The following is a 15,677-nucleotide window of genomic DNA, read 5'->3' as shown; positions in this document are numbered from 1 at the left end:
CGAGGTCACTGGGGCCCAGAGAAGCGAGGTGATTTTCCCAAAGTCACACAGCAAGCAAGTGGCGGAGCCGGGATTAGAACCCGTGACCTTCAGACCCCCAGGCCCGTTCTCTATCCACCATGCTGCTTCTCCTTTCTGACTTTGATCCCACTTTCTAGACTGTGAGCCCACTGTTGGGTAGGGACCGTCTCTGTATGTTGCCAACTTGTACTTCCCAAGTGCTTAGTCCAGTGCTCTGCACACAGTAAGCGCTCAATAAATACGATTGATTGAGAAGAAGGGCAGGGGAGAAGCTCTGGAAAAAAAGCTGTCAGTCAGTCTATTGTATTTATTTGAGAGCCTACTGTGTGCAGAGCATTGGACTAAGCTCTTGGAAGAGTCCAGTTATAAAAGTCCAGACCGTGAGCCCGTTGTTGGGTAGGGATTGTCTCTATCTGTTGCCGAATTGTACTTTCCAAGCACTTAGTACAGTGCTCTGCACACAGTAAACGCTCAATTAATATGATTTAATGAATGAACAGTGTAACAGACACATTCCTGGCCCACATGGAGAGCTGTGGCTAGTTCATTCATTCATTCATTCAGTCGTATTTATTGAGCACTTACTGTGTGCAGAGCAGTGTACTAAGCGCTTGGGAAGTACAAGTTGGCAACACATAGAGACGGTCCCTACCCAACAGTGGGCTCACAGTCTAGAAGACTAGCCAAAAGGAAGCCAGCAGTGCTTCCTTTCCTGGGAATCTGTTCTGTGCTAGTCAAATAGCGATCACTCTTGTGCTGATCACTACAAGAAATAGGCAACTTTTCAGGTAGATCTGTTGAATTTGGCTAAATATCATTTAAAATCTGAAGTTGACCTGCTCAGCCATGTTGCAGTTTCCACTAAATTCAAATCACGTGGTCAGTAATCCTTTTACCTTTTGGCTTAAAGCCGGCTCCTCGTTTCACTAGGTGTCATTCAATTTCCACCCTGCCGTTCTGTGTTTCAGGTCATCCAGTTTTCCTTGAGGGATTACGTCCAGTATTGGTATTATTCACTAAGTGATGATGAATCCTTTCTTCTGGAAATCAGGCAGACACTTCAAAATGCACTCATTCAGTTTTCTACTCGGTAAGGTCACAACTTTGTGTTTACGCAGCATAATTGCGAAACATACCCCCTTTCAGTCCATTGGTGTTTGGGAAGAAATAACTGAAAATATTGAAGGGGGCACAACATATTTGTTGTATAGCAAGTGAAACTCACAGAGACGGTTACAATTTGCACAGTGGGATAATTCAACCAGCCGACTAAAACACAAACAGGGAAAGTTTGGTTATTTTCATGCTTATCTAAAATGCATTCACTGTATTTTTCGGTTGACTACGTATCCCAATTTCGGCAGCGACAATTTGTGATGAAACTAAGTTTCTTCCCTGCTAGTGTTCGGTGCTTTCGTGGTGGGAGGCAAGGTTGGAGATTCTTGGTAATATGGTCATTCATTCAGTCGTATTTACTGAGCACTTACTGTGTGCAGAGCACTTTACTAAGCACTTGGGCGAGTACCAGCCAACAGTAAACAGACACATTCCATGCCCACAATGAGCTTACAGTCAAAAGGACTCTGTAAGGAGTTGAAAAATTTTCAACACTTTAGGCAAAACTTGAGAGAAAGTGTCTCATCAAGACTCTTGTTCTTCTTGTGGGATTTCCCTTGGCTTGGTTTTGCTCTGAAAGCTTTTTTCTCAGATCAAGGTGTATAAGAACAAGACTTTTAGGTTTCAGAAACTGTTTTCTCAGAGCAAGAAAACAATAACCCGACTGGAAGTGGATAATTGGATGAGGAAGAGCTACTGTTCCAAATCAAGGCATTGCTTTTCAAAAATCTGTCTAGAATTTGATTAGGCAGAAGTCAGGAAAGGCATTTTTCAGGACCACAAATTTACTCATTCATTCAGTCGTATTTATTGAGCGCTTACTGTGTGCAGAGCATTGTACTAAGAGGTAAAATTCTTCTTTTGATTTTCTTTGACATATTGTTAAAAATACAATGACTTGTTTCAAATCTGTATTGGACCATACTACTACTACTTCTAATAATAGGGGCATTTGCGAAGCACTTACTATGTGCCAAGCGCTGTACTAAGCACTGGTGCACATAAAAGATAATCAGGTCCCACGTGGTCCGTCCTAATTGTCGGTGCTTAGGATAAGCAGCCAATGATTTTCATAGCTTCTCTAATTAGAAGAAATTCCCAGTGACTTGGAAGTCTGCTCCAACTCTGGTTTCCAGATGTCCCGTTGGAATTTGCTGGTGGATCCAAAGCCGAGTCTCCTTCCAGAGCTTTTGAGTCTTAAAGGCGTGAGACGAGGAAGAGGTCGAACACGATTGGACCGCGTGACACAGAGCTGCTTTAGTCTGACCGTGTCGGGAAATTGGATCAGAGCGGGACTCTCCATTTTCATTTGACTCACTGTGCTATTTGGATCGTGGTGAAGTTCATAAGGCAGCCAGATTCGCTTAGCAGTTTGCTAGAGGCGTGGTTCACTGAGAGTCACAGGAGAAGCAGCATGGCCTAGTGGAAGGAGCTTTGGGCAAGGGAGTCAAAGGACCTGGGTTTTAATCCTGGCTCCTCCTGTGTGACCATGGGTAAGTCCATTAACTCCTCAAGACTGGAATCTCACTGTGGAGAAGGCGCCTGTCTTGCAACTCGGCTTTACTGTACTCTCCCAAATGCTTAGTGCAGTGCTGTGCACAGTCAATCAATCAGTCGTATTTATTGAGCACTTACTGTGTGCAGAGCACTGTACTAAGCGCTTGGGAAGTACAAGTTGGCAACATATAGAGACAGTCCCTACCCAACAGTGGGCTCGCAAACAGCGCTCGATAAATACTATCGATGGATTGATTCTCTGCACCTCAGTTCTCTCATCTGTAAAATGTGGACTCAGTACCTGTTCATTCATTCATTCATTGTCGTATTTATTGAGCGCTTACTGTGTGCAGAGCACTGGACTAAGCGCTTGGGAAGTACAAGTTGGCAACATATAGAGACGGTCCCTACCCAATAGTGGGCTCACAGTCTGTTCTCCCTCCTACCTAAGCTATGAGCTCCACGTGGGATCTGATTATCTCGTATCTGCCCCAGTGCTTTGCACATAATAAGCCCTTAACAAATACCGCGATTATTATTACATCAGCTCCAGCGAGTTTCTGAAAATGGTATAGTAGTAATAATAATGATGGCATTTATCAAGCGCTTACTGTGTGCAAAGCACTGTTCTAAGTGCTGGGGAGGTTGCCAAGTGATCAGGTTGTCCCACGGGGAGTTCACAGTCTTCATCCCCATTTTACAGGTGAGGGAACTGAGGCCCAGTGAAGTGACTTGCCCAAAGTCACACAGCTGACAATCGGCGGAGCCGAGATTTGAACCCACGATCTCTGACTCCAAAGCACGTGTTCTTTCCATTGAGCCACGTTGCTTCACATATCTTAGTAGTGTTGCTCTGTCTACCCTTCCTGCATCTGTTGTGCTGCTGAAATCTGATGAGCTGGGCTACACTTGGGTCCAGAGCCACATTGAGATTCAGGGGGACGATAATTCTTTCGAAGTCTGTATAGTCACACGTCTGGGCAGCCCCACAGCACATATCCGTAATTTATATAAATGTCCGTCTCCCTCTTCTAGATTGTGAAGTCATTGTGGGTAGGGAATGGGTCTGTTGTTATACCGTACTCTCCCAAGCGCGTAGTGCAGTGCTTGGCACACATTAAGCGCTCAATAAACACGATTGAATGAATGAATGTCTCGGGCATCTTGGCACACATGTGCTAGAAAATGGGCAGATGGTTGTGAATTACTCTTCAGAGCTGGTGTTGTACAATGGACTGATAGTAAGCTTGAAGAAGACCCAAGTTCAGCCTTCAGCGAAGAAACCCTAAACACAACCAGATTTTCATTGGCAAGAGAGAATTTAGTACTGTCACTGTGTTTGAGGCCTTCCCAGACTGAGCCCCCTCCTTTCTCTCCCCTTCCCCCCTTCCCCTCCCCCCAGCACCTGTATATATGTTTGTACAGATTTGTTACTCTATTTATTTTACTTGTACATATTTACTATTCTATTTTATTTTGTTAATATATTTTGTTTTGTTGTCTGTCTCCCCCTTCTAGACTGTGAGCCCGTTGTTGGGTAGGGACCATCTCTGTATGTTGCCAGCTTGTACTTCCCAAATGCATAGTACAGTGCTCTGCACACAGTAAGCGCTCAATAAATATGATTGAATGAATGAATACTTCCCAAGCGCTTAGTACAGTGCTCTGCACACAGTAAGCACTCAAATACAATTGAATGAATGAATGAATACTGTATTGTACTCTCCCAAGCGCTTGGTACAATGCTTTGCATACAGTAAGTGCTCAGTAAATACTATTGATTAATTCCTAGTACTTCAACTGTCATCAGGTTTTTCATCCTAATAATAATAATAATAATGACATTTATTAAGCGCTTCCTATGTGCAAAGCACTGTTCTAAGCACTGGGGAGGTTACAAGGTGATCTGGTTGCCCCACGTGGGGCTCACAGTCTTAATCCCCATTTTACAAATGAGGTAACTGAGGCACAGAGAAGTGAAGTGACTTGCCCAAAGTCACACAGCTGACAAGTGGCGGAGCCGGGATTTGAACCCATGACCTCTGACTCCAAGGCCCTTGTTCTTTCCACTGATCCACGCTGCTTCTCTTCTAGTTAGGATACCAGCCATTGACAGACAAAGAAATCAAGCACAGAATCAACATGAACAGTATGGATTTGGAGAAACAGTAGTGGTTTAAAATGAATTACAAAGCGTTTTGTAATATTGAATAAATGTGTTTTTTTGTCAGGTCCAAAGAAATAGACTGGCAGCCTTATTTCACCACACGTCTTGTAGATGATTTTGGCACCCATCTTAGAGTATTCAGAAAAGCTCAACAGAGGATAACAGAAAAAGATGATCAAATGAAGGGTAAAGACTCTTTGTGTTCTACTTACTAAAGTAGATTTTTTTCCCCCCATTCCTGCATTACCTAAATCTTTCAGTTTCTCTTTCCTCAGCGGATTTAATATTGTTTGACACTTTTACTCCTTTTTTGCAGATAGAGCGGAAAATCTTGTAGATACTTTCTTTGAAGTTGAAGTTGAAATGGAGAAGGAAGTTTGCCGGGATCTAGTCTGCACTTCTCCCAGAGATGAAGAAGGTTTCCTTTTTTGTTAAATTTTCACTGAGCTGTGATTTACGTAGGAACCGGGAAACAAATGGTAGCAGAAACAACATTGAAAACTTTTAAAATGTTTTTTAAAGGAAAAAAAAATACCTCTGATTTGCCTCATTAAAGCTTGGAGTTGTACATCCATAAATCAAAGTTCTCCTGCCGTGGAAGGGAAAAAACAAAGTATCAATTTTCAGCTGTGCTTTATCACAGATACAAGCGCTTACTACAGTGCTCTGCACACAGTAAGCGCTCAGTAAATACGATTGAATGAATAAGCAGATTACAAATTTTTTTAAGAGTTAGTTGATTTATCCCCATAAACAAAATGTAACCCCATAAAGTCTTTGTAACCCTTCAATCTGGATTTCAAGAAATCTATTTCTGAGGGGATGGGTTGGGGCTCCCCCCCACCTCCATCATCATCATCATCAATCATCATCAATCATATTTATTGAGCGCTTACTATGTGCAGAGCACTGTACTAAGCGCTTGGGAAGTACATATTGGCAACATATAGAGACAGTCCCTACCCAGCAGTGGGCTCCATCTCTCTACCAGCTGGCTTGAGGTATGTCCCCACTAATAATAATAATAATAATAATGATGGCATTTGTTAAGCACTTCCTATGTGCAAAGCACTGTTCTAAGTGCTGAGGAGGTCACAAGGTGATCAGGTTGTCCCACGTGGGGCTCACAGTCTTAGTCCCCATTTTGCAGATGAGGTAACCGAGGCTCAGAGAAGTTAAGTGACTTGCCCAAGGTCACACAGCAGACATGTGGCAGAGTCGAGATTCGAACCCATGACCTCTGACTCCCAGGCTCTTTCCACTGAGCCACGCTGCTTCTTTACCAGGCTCACTTCCTCACCTGCCTCTCATCTCCATGTGTACACACAGTCCCACCAGCACACACACTCACCCACCTCTCCGAGGGAAAAATAAAGTATTTTAAGAAATATCTTCAGCTCTCCAATTCCACTATTGAATTCAGCTGCCACAAACAGTCTTCTGAAGTAGAACAAGAACTCGGAGGAATCATGGGGTTAGGGAATTCCTTGGGTTTGGAGAATCAAAAGCTGCATTTTTCCGGCAGCTGAGTTTGAAGAAAGGTTTTGAAACAGCATGGACTTCAGGAATCTATTTTCTCTGAGGGTTGTGTGAATGTGTGGTTTATTGCTGTTGGTCATTACCTGCAAATAGGCTCCCTGCAATAACGCAAGGAATTTAGTGTGTCCCTTTCTAATATTTTGAGCAAATAAGGAATATCTTTTTTATGAAAATGGGTGTTTTTGTGCAGGCAAGCCTTGTGGGAGTTTGTTTATGCTTTGACAGTTGCCAGTGGCCAACGGCTGTCTGAGGAATCAAGTGGGGAAAAAACTGACCCACTTTTCATTTGATATTCTCACCCGGTGACATCACCCCCGGGAAGTGGCTGGCATGAAAAGTATTTGCAACAGCACGTAATAACAGCAGTAATAATAAGATTTATAACATCTGTTAAGCGCTTAGTCCATGTCAGCAGGCACTGTTTTAAGAGCTGGGGTAGATACAAAGGTAATCAGGTTGGATGCAGACCCTGCCCCACGTGGGGCTCACAGTCTTAATCTCCATTTCACAGATGAGGCAACTGAGGCACAAAGAAGTTAAGTGACTTCCCCAAGGTCACATAGACATGCGGCAGAGCCGGGATTAGAACCTACTTCCTCCAACTCCCAGGCCTGTGCTCTTTCCACTAGGACACGCTGCTTCCAGGCCTGTCGCCAGTTTACATCTCCTGGCATCTTGTCCTGGTTTTGAAAACGGCAGCTAACTCTTTCTAACCCTGACGCTCCTACCGCACAAAATTTACGTTCATATCTTTAAATTATGTTTTACAAATTACTCCTATTAATGTCTGCCCCCCCACTTAGACTACAAGCTTGTTATGGGCAGGAAACGTGTCTGCTAATTGTGTTACACTCTCCCACGCACTTAGTAGAGTGCTCTGTTTAGAGTAAGTGGTCAATAAATGCAATTGATTGATTATCCATTTGCAAGTGAATATATATATATAGTGTGTATGTATATGCACACACATACGCATAGGAGAGAGATAGAGGAATTTCCTATTTTCAGTGTGTCGCACATTTGGGTTGCTCTGAAAACAACCATCCTGACACACACGGGACACGCTGTCAAATTTTTCTATGAGAGCCTTGTGTAGGTTGGGCCTAATTGTTCTGTGGATTGATGGGGCGGCGGGGGGAAGAGTATAAGCACAGAAATGGGGGTTATGCCTGCGTCTTTCACATATTCAGTCGTCCCACTGAGCAGCCTGGTTTTGTAAATCGAATCTCTCCCAAGGAGCAAATTGAGCACAGGCACATGCTGATAGACACACACACACTCGTTCATTCATTCAGCCGTATTTACTGAGCGCTGACAGTGTTCAGAGCACTATACCTTGGCACTTGGAAAGTATAATGCAGCAATAAAGAGAGACAATCCCTGCCCACAATGGGCTCACAGTCTAGAGGTGAAAGAGAGAGACACACACACACAAAGGCGCGTGTGCACACCCAATCCCGAAGTGAGGCAGAGCCCCGTCAGCCTTTTTAGCATCTTAGGGTGCTATAGAACTAAATCGAGGGCAAGCGTTTGGGCCAGGCTCCTAAGCTACTTCTCAAAATTGGGGCAATGGGATTTTACCTTGTACACGTAATTTGGCCCTGAAAATCTCTGCCGACGAGAAGCGTCATTTGAGATACGCGTAGTCTAAATACAAATGGGGACAAAAGGCTATATGACAAGTCACTATTTCAAAAGAGAACGATTTAGACAAAAAATGTGAAAGCAAGAACGGGAACTGTGATGTGATTTCAAAGCCACGTTATTCCCTTGTAATTCTGTCTGTTTCTTTTCCGGTGTTCCAGGATTCCTAAGGGATCTGTGTGAGGTTTTACTGTATTTATTGCTACCTCCTGGAGACTTCCAGAACAAGATCATGCGATACTTTGTCAGGGTACTTTTAAGCTTTTTACTCATCCTTAAAAAGGGACGCTACAAAAGAAATTTAGATTTACTTGGAGGGCCGACTGTGTCTTTTGGCAGTAGTGGTGAGGAATAGACTTGGAGGGAATAGAAGATTCTTTGGAAGCTGTAGTCCTGTCCACTTTCCAGGCTCTTTCCTTTTTGGGAGTGATGCTATATGACAGTTATGTGGTGGAATTTGGGATGTGAGGAGGATGAAGATAGAATAGCAGTAGTTGCTTGTGGAAAATGTTCTTGTCTAACAGGGATGGGCCAGTCAATAACAGTAGTGGTCTATTTGCCCGTTGGCATTTGCTCTTTCTTCCATTCCCAGGCTGCTGACTGAGCCTCTCCCTCTGGAAAGGCTAGTTTTTAGCTCTCGGGTTAGATCAGCCTCAAGTAACAGCATGGTAACCTTAAAACCCTGTAAAACCTGTAAAACCCTGTAGAGTTTTACCAAATATTTATATTTTTAAACAGAACCCTGGGTATTTCCCTAGTACTTTATTAACTTGTACTAAATAAAGCACCTCCAGATGCTCACTAGTTCATTCTCGCTATGGCTCTGTGAGGTTGGTTTAAGAAAAGGGAATTTTGGTAGGGAAATTGAAATCCAAAAGATGGTCATTTGTAAAAGAAGCCAACTGATCAATTCCCTGATTCCTTGAAGACTCCATTTACTGATAAGCATTTTTCAAGTTATGTGACGGACACCTTTTCCACAGGCTTGATGTTTGGTCAAAGTCTTTTTTCGTTCATGGGTGGGAGGCGAGGCGGGTATGTGTGAGGTGTCAGTTTGTAGTTTTTGTATAGTCGTGGCTGTTAAGAAATTGGCCCTGGCACAGGGTCTCAGCACAAACATGGAAAAAACTCTGCATTTCCAGTTTAAAAATTAGTACTGTCTCCTTACAACACTGTGGGATTTTTCTCCATTTTACAAAATGATGAAATTGGGCCCCAGAAATAGTGAGTAGCGCCAGAACTTTATCCCCCTGGTATTCATTTTTGAGCCACGTAGAGTAGGCGTAAATGCAATTATAGAGGCGAGAGGGAAAAAAAAAAATCAGGCTTGACATTTTGTATGATCTAAAAGTTTTCTTATGGTGAATTTGCCTTATATTGTACATAATAAAATTGATTTTTGATGTATTTCTTTTTGTCAGGAAATTCTTGCCCGAGGAATTCTTCTTCCATTAATAAACCAACTCAGTGATCCTGATTATATTAATCAGTATGTCATATGGATGGTAGGTGTTTTTTGTCATGTAGATTTTAGGTTCTTAAAATGATATGAGTGTAGATTAAAATAGATTGGAGTAAATTAATTCATTTCTATTCCAAGAAATTGATAAAAAACCGCCTCTACTTAAAAATGACACATTATCAGTGTGTGGAGTATAGTTACTAATGCTATGCTAATTTGAAAAGGGAAAAAGGCATTCTAAAATGTGGTGGGAATGGCAGTGTTTTGTTTTAGTGATATTTGTTTTGTGCGTACTACATGACGGACACTGTACTAAGCGTTAGGGTGAATACCAGATAATCTGGTTGGGCACGGTCCCAGTCCAACATAAGGCTCATAGTCTTAATTAGTCCTCATTTTGCAGAAACAGGTAATTGAAGCACAGAGAAGCTAAGTGACTTGCCCAAGGTCACACAGCGGACAAATGCCGGAGCCAGGATTAGGACTCAGGTGCTCCGAATCCCAGGCCCCTGCTTTTTCCCCAAGACCATGCCGCTTCTCAACAGAAGTTTATTGTTAAATAGTAATAATAATAATAATGATGGTATTTGTTAAGCACTTACTATGTGCAAAGCACTGTTCTAAGCGCTGGGGGTGATACAAGGTGATCAGGTCGTCCCGTGGGGGGCTCACAGTATTCATTCCCATTTTACAGCTGAGGTAACTGAGGCTCAGACAGGTTAAGTGACTTGCCCAAGGTCACACAGCAGACATGTGGCAGAGCCGGGATTAGAACCCATGACCTCTGACTCCCAAACCTGTGCTCTTTCCCCTGAGCCACGCTGCTTCTCAGTATCTATACCTTTCCCAATTACATGAATTGAGTCCTACGAAGTATATATTCAACTTTATTTTCCAACTAAAATTATGTTACGTTTTACTTTTATAAAGTTTCATGATATATGCTACCTTTAAATGTCCACTAGGAGCATGTAGGTTCATTGTAACATATTGGGATTAGTTAATTGAAAGGACAAGGAAAATTAGTTTTTATGTTCATTGACCATTTATTGACCCTCCATTTTATTTCCAAAAATAGTTGTGTTACCTTATTATGAGCAGTGAAATTTATATTTAAACTTTTGAGCTTTTACACTTTTTTAGAATGTGTTAATATTCTACGCATCACTTAATGCGCAGTATCAATATTTGTGTTTTCACAGGATGTATATTAATTTTCACAATACCTGTATATCAGATTTGTTTAACTACAGAGGAACTGCAGTAGAGTTTAATTTCCTACTTTGTTGTGAAACAACCTGGATTCCACCTTTTTATTCATGAAAATACTTTATGAAACCTTGAAAACAGTTTAAATTTCCTACCTACAGAATTTCTACCTTCCTACTTTCATGAATATTTTTATATCACGGGTTTGGGTTATACCATGGGTTATATCACGAGCACGGGTTTGGGAGTCAGAGGTCATGGGTTCTAATCCCAACTCCGCCGCTTCTCAGCTTTGTGACCTTGGGCAAGTCACTTAACTTCTGTGCCTCAGTTACCTCATTTGTAAAATGGGGATGAAGACTGGGAGACCCATGTGGGACAACCTAATTACCTTGTATCCCTCTCAGTGCTTAGAACAGTGCTTGGCACAAAGTAAGCGCTTAACAAATACCATTATTATTATATCAAGAATTCTATTTTTACATAAACAGAATCTTAAAAATATTAAGTAGGATATACTTTTGTAATCTATATGTTAAGAAATATTGTTATATTGATTAATCTGCTGATTTGCTTCCCAGCTAGAGTATTAGATTCCAGAGCTTTCTGTCCACATAATTATAATTTTACCTTTTTTTTAATCCTGAATTTTTGAGTTACTTTTTTTTTTTTACTTTTTCACATGTGCCCCTTTGAACTAAAGCTTTTGTGAGAGCATTGGGCCTACGTGATCTATGGAGATTTAAAATTTGAGCATGTTGCACTTAGAGTGAAAATATACAGATATTTCATCTACAATACCAATTTAGGTTTTGCAGATGAATTATCATTTGGTTACTCTTTAACTGCAGGCAACCCCAAATATGATCATTTCTCGAGTGACATTTTAGACGTACTTCACAGGGAACAGAGGTGTTTTGTCACTATTTCTTTGATTTAAATTCACTTCACAAATGTGTGGTTTCTGTGGGTAGATAAATTCCTCATTTTAAATCCTATAATGCTTTATCTAAAAGTGGGCTTATTTTGTCATGGCATTTAAGTGCTTACTATGTACAAGGCCCTGTACTAAACAGTGGAGCCCATTTTTGGGTAGGGACTGTCTCTATATGATGATGATGGTTTTTTGTTGAGCGCTTACTATGTGCAAAGCACTGTTGTAAGCGCTGGGGGGATACATATCTCAGAATGCTTTGCTGCCTAGTAATAATTGAACAGATATCATAAGTTTCACATACATGACCCGATTTTCATTTATTGAATAACTTATTTCAGAATTTTCCTTCCATTTCCAGATTCGTGATTCCAATTGCAACTATGAGGCCTTCATGAACATTATTAAATTAAGTGACAATATAGGAGAGTTAGAAGCAGTAAGGGATAAGGCAGCAGAAGAATTGCAATATCTTCGGTCCCTAGATACAGCAGGCGATGGTAAGTATTTGTGTTAAATATGTGAATTTCATCCATTTTTTTTTTTTTAAACCAAACTCCGTGTAACTTTCTGGAGGATATTGTTAAGACATTTGGGCGGTAATATGTGGCACATGATGATTTTCCTGTCCTGCATAAGACCTTCTCAAAATCCTACGTTAAAGATATTTACATGGTATTTAATATCTCGTGACTTCTGCTTCCACATTTGCTACACCCATAAAAGTTAAGTGAAGACATTTCATTTCCAAACGTTTCTGTCACCTTTTCACTTCTAAAGATTTAACGTGAGGGCTTGAAAGAACTAATTCTTCAACTTCCTTTAGAATGGGCGAACTTAAATTATTCTTAAGTGATTTAAGAGTGTCCTACTTCCAAGGGACTGCCACTTTTCTACATCGGCTGTCATATCTTTCACATGGGTATTTCTTGATCTACCTGAAACAAATTTGTTCGGGTCATTGCATAATTGTTGGATGAATGGCAGTGAATTCTGCAGCAGGTAGAATAAAAGAAGTGAATTCCCACAACCCAAAAAAGGATTCTGTTTGTGAAAAGTTCAGCGGAGCGAACCTCTCAGAGGTAATTACTCTAATGACCCAATCGTGCTCCTCCAAGTGTGCACATTTCATTAGAAATGTCCTCATTCCTGTAGACTAGACACGCTCCGTAGAAGCGTGGAGTACCAGGAGACACTGAGAGGGCAATTGTGGACTTGAGATTCCAGTTTACGCAGCCTCCTCTTCTCCTTAGACAATTCCCGAGCTTAGTACAGTGGCTGGAACATAGTAAGCGCTTAACAAACACCCTAACGATTATTATAATGATCATTTAAAGTGTACAGTTGTTTTGTAGTAACAGGCAGACCTTATGCAAATGCCTAGTCCCATGCAAAATCACAGCACCTGTATATAGGTATATATGTTTGTACATCCCCCCCATCTTACCTCCTTCCCTTCCCCACAGCACCTGTATATATGTATATATGTTTGTACATATTTATTACTCTATTTATCTATTTATTTTACTTGTACATATCTATTCTATTTATTTTATTTTGTTAGTATGTTTGGTTTTGTTCTCTGTCTCCCCCTTTTAGACTGTGAGCCCACTGTTGGGTAGGGACTGTCTCTATATGTTGCCAATTTGTACTTCCCAAGCGCTTAGTACAGTGCTGTGCACATAGTAAGCGCTCAATAAATACGATTGATGATGATGATGATTTATTACTCTATTTATCTTGTACATATCTATTCTATTTATTTTATTTTGTTAGTATGTTTGGTTTTGTTCTCTGTCTCCCCCTTTAAGACTGTGAGCCCACTGTTGGGTAGGGACTGTCTCTATATGTTGCCAACTTGTACTTCCCAAGCGCTTAGTACAGTGCTCTGCACACAGTAAGCGCTCAATAAATACGATTGATTGATTGATTGTTGTTCTTCAGTTTAGTTACTCTCCTCATCTGGGTTAACCTGGTCACGCATTAAAGAGAGAATAAAGCATGATCTGCTTGGCAAGAGAATATATGCTGTAAATGATTATAGTATTTAAGTGCTTAGTTCATGCCAGGCACTGTACTGAGCGCTGGAATGTCATGCACTGGCCACCTGTAGAAACTGGCCCTCCCAACATTGTCATTTAGTTAAAGACATTTTAAAGAAGTTGGTTTGTTTCTCTTTCTGTCGAGCAGATTGGAAATATAGACTGTTCTATGGTTAGTAGCCCGTGGCACGCTGGATGTTTTTTAAGCTGTTACGCTAAGTAGGTATTTTCGGGTACTGATTTGTGTTCACTGGATCTCTTTTCAGATATCAACACTATAAAAAATCAAATAAATAGTTTATTATTTGTAAAGAAAGTATGTGACTCGAGAATACAGAGGTTGCAGTCAGGAAAAGTAAGTGAAACATAACTTCGTGCTTCGATACAAACAAGAGGGCGGTGACGGCCGTGTATGAAATCTTTGGTGCCATTGTATGAAATTTGAATTTTCTCTTTTATTTAGTGTAAACAGTCTACTTATTGAAGCAGACCAAATTAGTTCAAGTATTGCATAAGCTGTCCTGCGTAATGAAGTTGAATCAAGAATTAAACTAATATACTGAAGACCAAATGCTTCAAAATGTAATAATAATAATAATAATGGCATTTATTAAGCGCTTACTATGTGCAAAGCACTGTACTAAGCGCTGGGAATAATAATGAGTGCTTAGAACAGTGCTTTATACATAGTAAGCGCTTAATAAATGTTATTCTGATGATGATGATTTATTAAGCACTTACTATGTGCAAAGCACTGTTCTATGCGCTGGGGAGGTTACAAGGTGATCAGGTTGACCCATGGGGGGCTCACGGTCTTAATCCCCATTTTCCAGATGAGGGAACTGAGGCCCAGAGAAGTGAAGTGATTTGCCCAAAGTCACACAGCAGACAAGCGGCAGAGGCGGGATTTGAACCCACGACCTCTGACTCCAGAGCCCGGGCTCTTTCCATTGAGCCACGCTGCTTCTGCTGTGCGGTGTAATGGACTCCCAGCACACGCTTGCGAGTCAGAGGACCTGGATTCCAATCCTAGCTCCACCACCTCCCGTGGGCAAGTGACCTTGGACAAGTCACTGAACTTCTGCGTGCTTCAGTTTCCTCATCAGTAAAATGGGGATTTAGTGTCTGCTATTGTTCCTGCTTAGACACTGAGCTCCGTATTATCATCAATCGTATTTATTCATCATCATCAGTCGTATTTATTGAGCGCTTACTATGTGCAGAGCACTGTACTAAGCGCTTGGGAAGTACAAATTGGCAACATATAGAGACAGTCCCTACCCAGCAGTGGGCTCACAGTCTAAAAGGGGGAGCTTATTGAGCGCTTACTGTGTTCAGAGCACTGTACTAAGCGCTTGAAAACACTGTTCTAAGCGCTGGGGGGGATACAAGGTGATTACGTTGTCCCACGTGGGGCTCACAGTCTTAATCCCCATTTTACAGATGAGGGAACTGAGACTCGGAGAAGTTACGTGACTTGCCCAAGGTCACACAGCAGACGTGGCAGAGCTGGGATTCGAACCCATGACTTCTGGCTCCAAAGCCCATGCTCTTTTCCCCTGAGCCACGCCGTATGAGATGGGAACGGTGTCTGACCTGGTGATCTTGTATCTACCCCAGTGCTTAGGTCAATGTGTGGCACACAGTAAGAACTTAACAAACACTAGTTATTAAAACAACGAAGAGGCTGAGTAAGGAGACCGTGTAACGTATTTTTGAAACATTTAATGGATTCATTTTTCCTGTGAGTTTTTTCGTACTGAAACTGTGATTGGGACCATTTTTTGTGGAATCAAATAGCAAGTAGCTCTTCCTCTTGCCTTCCTGGAGCGCTTGCGACAACCACAGTGTAGTATATCTCAGCTGACGAAGGCCAAGTATGATCCGGGGAGCTGAAAGACCGGGTGGGCCCAGACTTGGAGCTGCTGCTTAAGCTCCCTGGGACAGAAGGAAGAACAGGGGGAGGAATTTGAGAGGATGGATTACAACCCTTGGTTGACTATGAGCCCACTGTTGGGTAGGGACTGTCTCTATATGTTGCCAATT

The 15,677-nt window shown here is 41.6% G+C and overlaps 1 protein-coding gene across 2 annotated transcripts in view; it reads left to right on the top strand.

Moving 5' to 3' along the window:
- SNX13 (sorting nexin 13) overlaps window positions 1–15,677 on the top strand; it is a 135,776-nt gene that overhangs the window by 62,436 nt on the left and 57,663 nt on the right. For both annotated transcript variants that reach the window (XM_038759615.1, XM_038759604.1), the window contains exons 5-11: window positions 990–1,111; window positions 4,866–4,987; window positions 5,118–5,219; window positions 8,146–8,234; window positions 9,406–9,489; window positions 11,951–12,089; window positions 13,898–13,986. In XM_038759615.1, coding sequence (XP_038615543.1) covers window positions 990–1,111; window positions 4,866–4,987; window positions 5,118–5,219; window positions 8,146–8,234; window positions 9,406–9,489; window positions 11,951–12,089; window positions 13,898–13,986 — 747 coding nt within the window. The remainder of the gene's footprint in view (window positions 1–989; window positions 1,112–4,865; window positions 4,988–5,117; window positions 5,220–8,145; window positions 8,235–9,405; window positions 9,490–11,950; window positions 12,090–13,897; window positions 13,987–15,677) is intronic.

This window comes from Tachyglossus aculeatus, chromosome 2 (genome assembly GCF_015852505.1).
Source record: "Tachyglossus aculeatus isolate mTacAcu1 chromosome 2, mTacAcu1.pri, whole genome shotgun sequence".
Lineage (NCBI taxonomy): Eukaryota > Metazoa > Chordata > Mammalia > Monotremata > Tachyglossidae > Tachyglossus > Tachyglossus aculeatus.
This window is presented reverse-complemented; position numbering and strand designations above follow the sequence as displayed.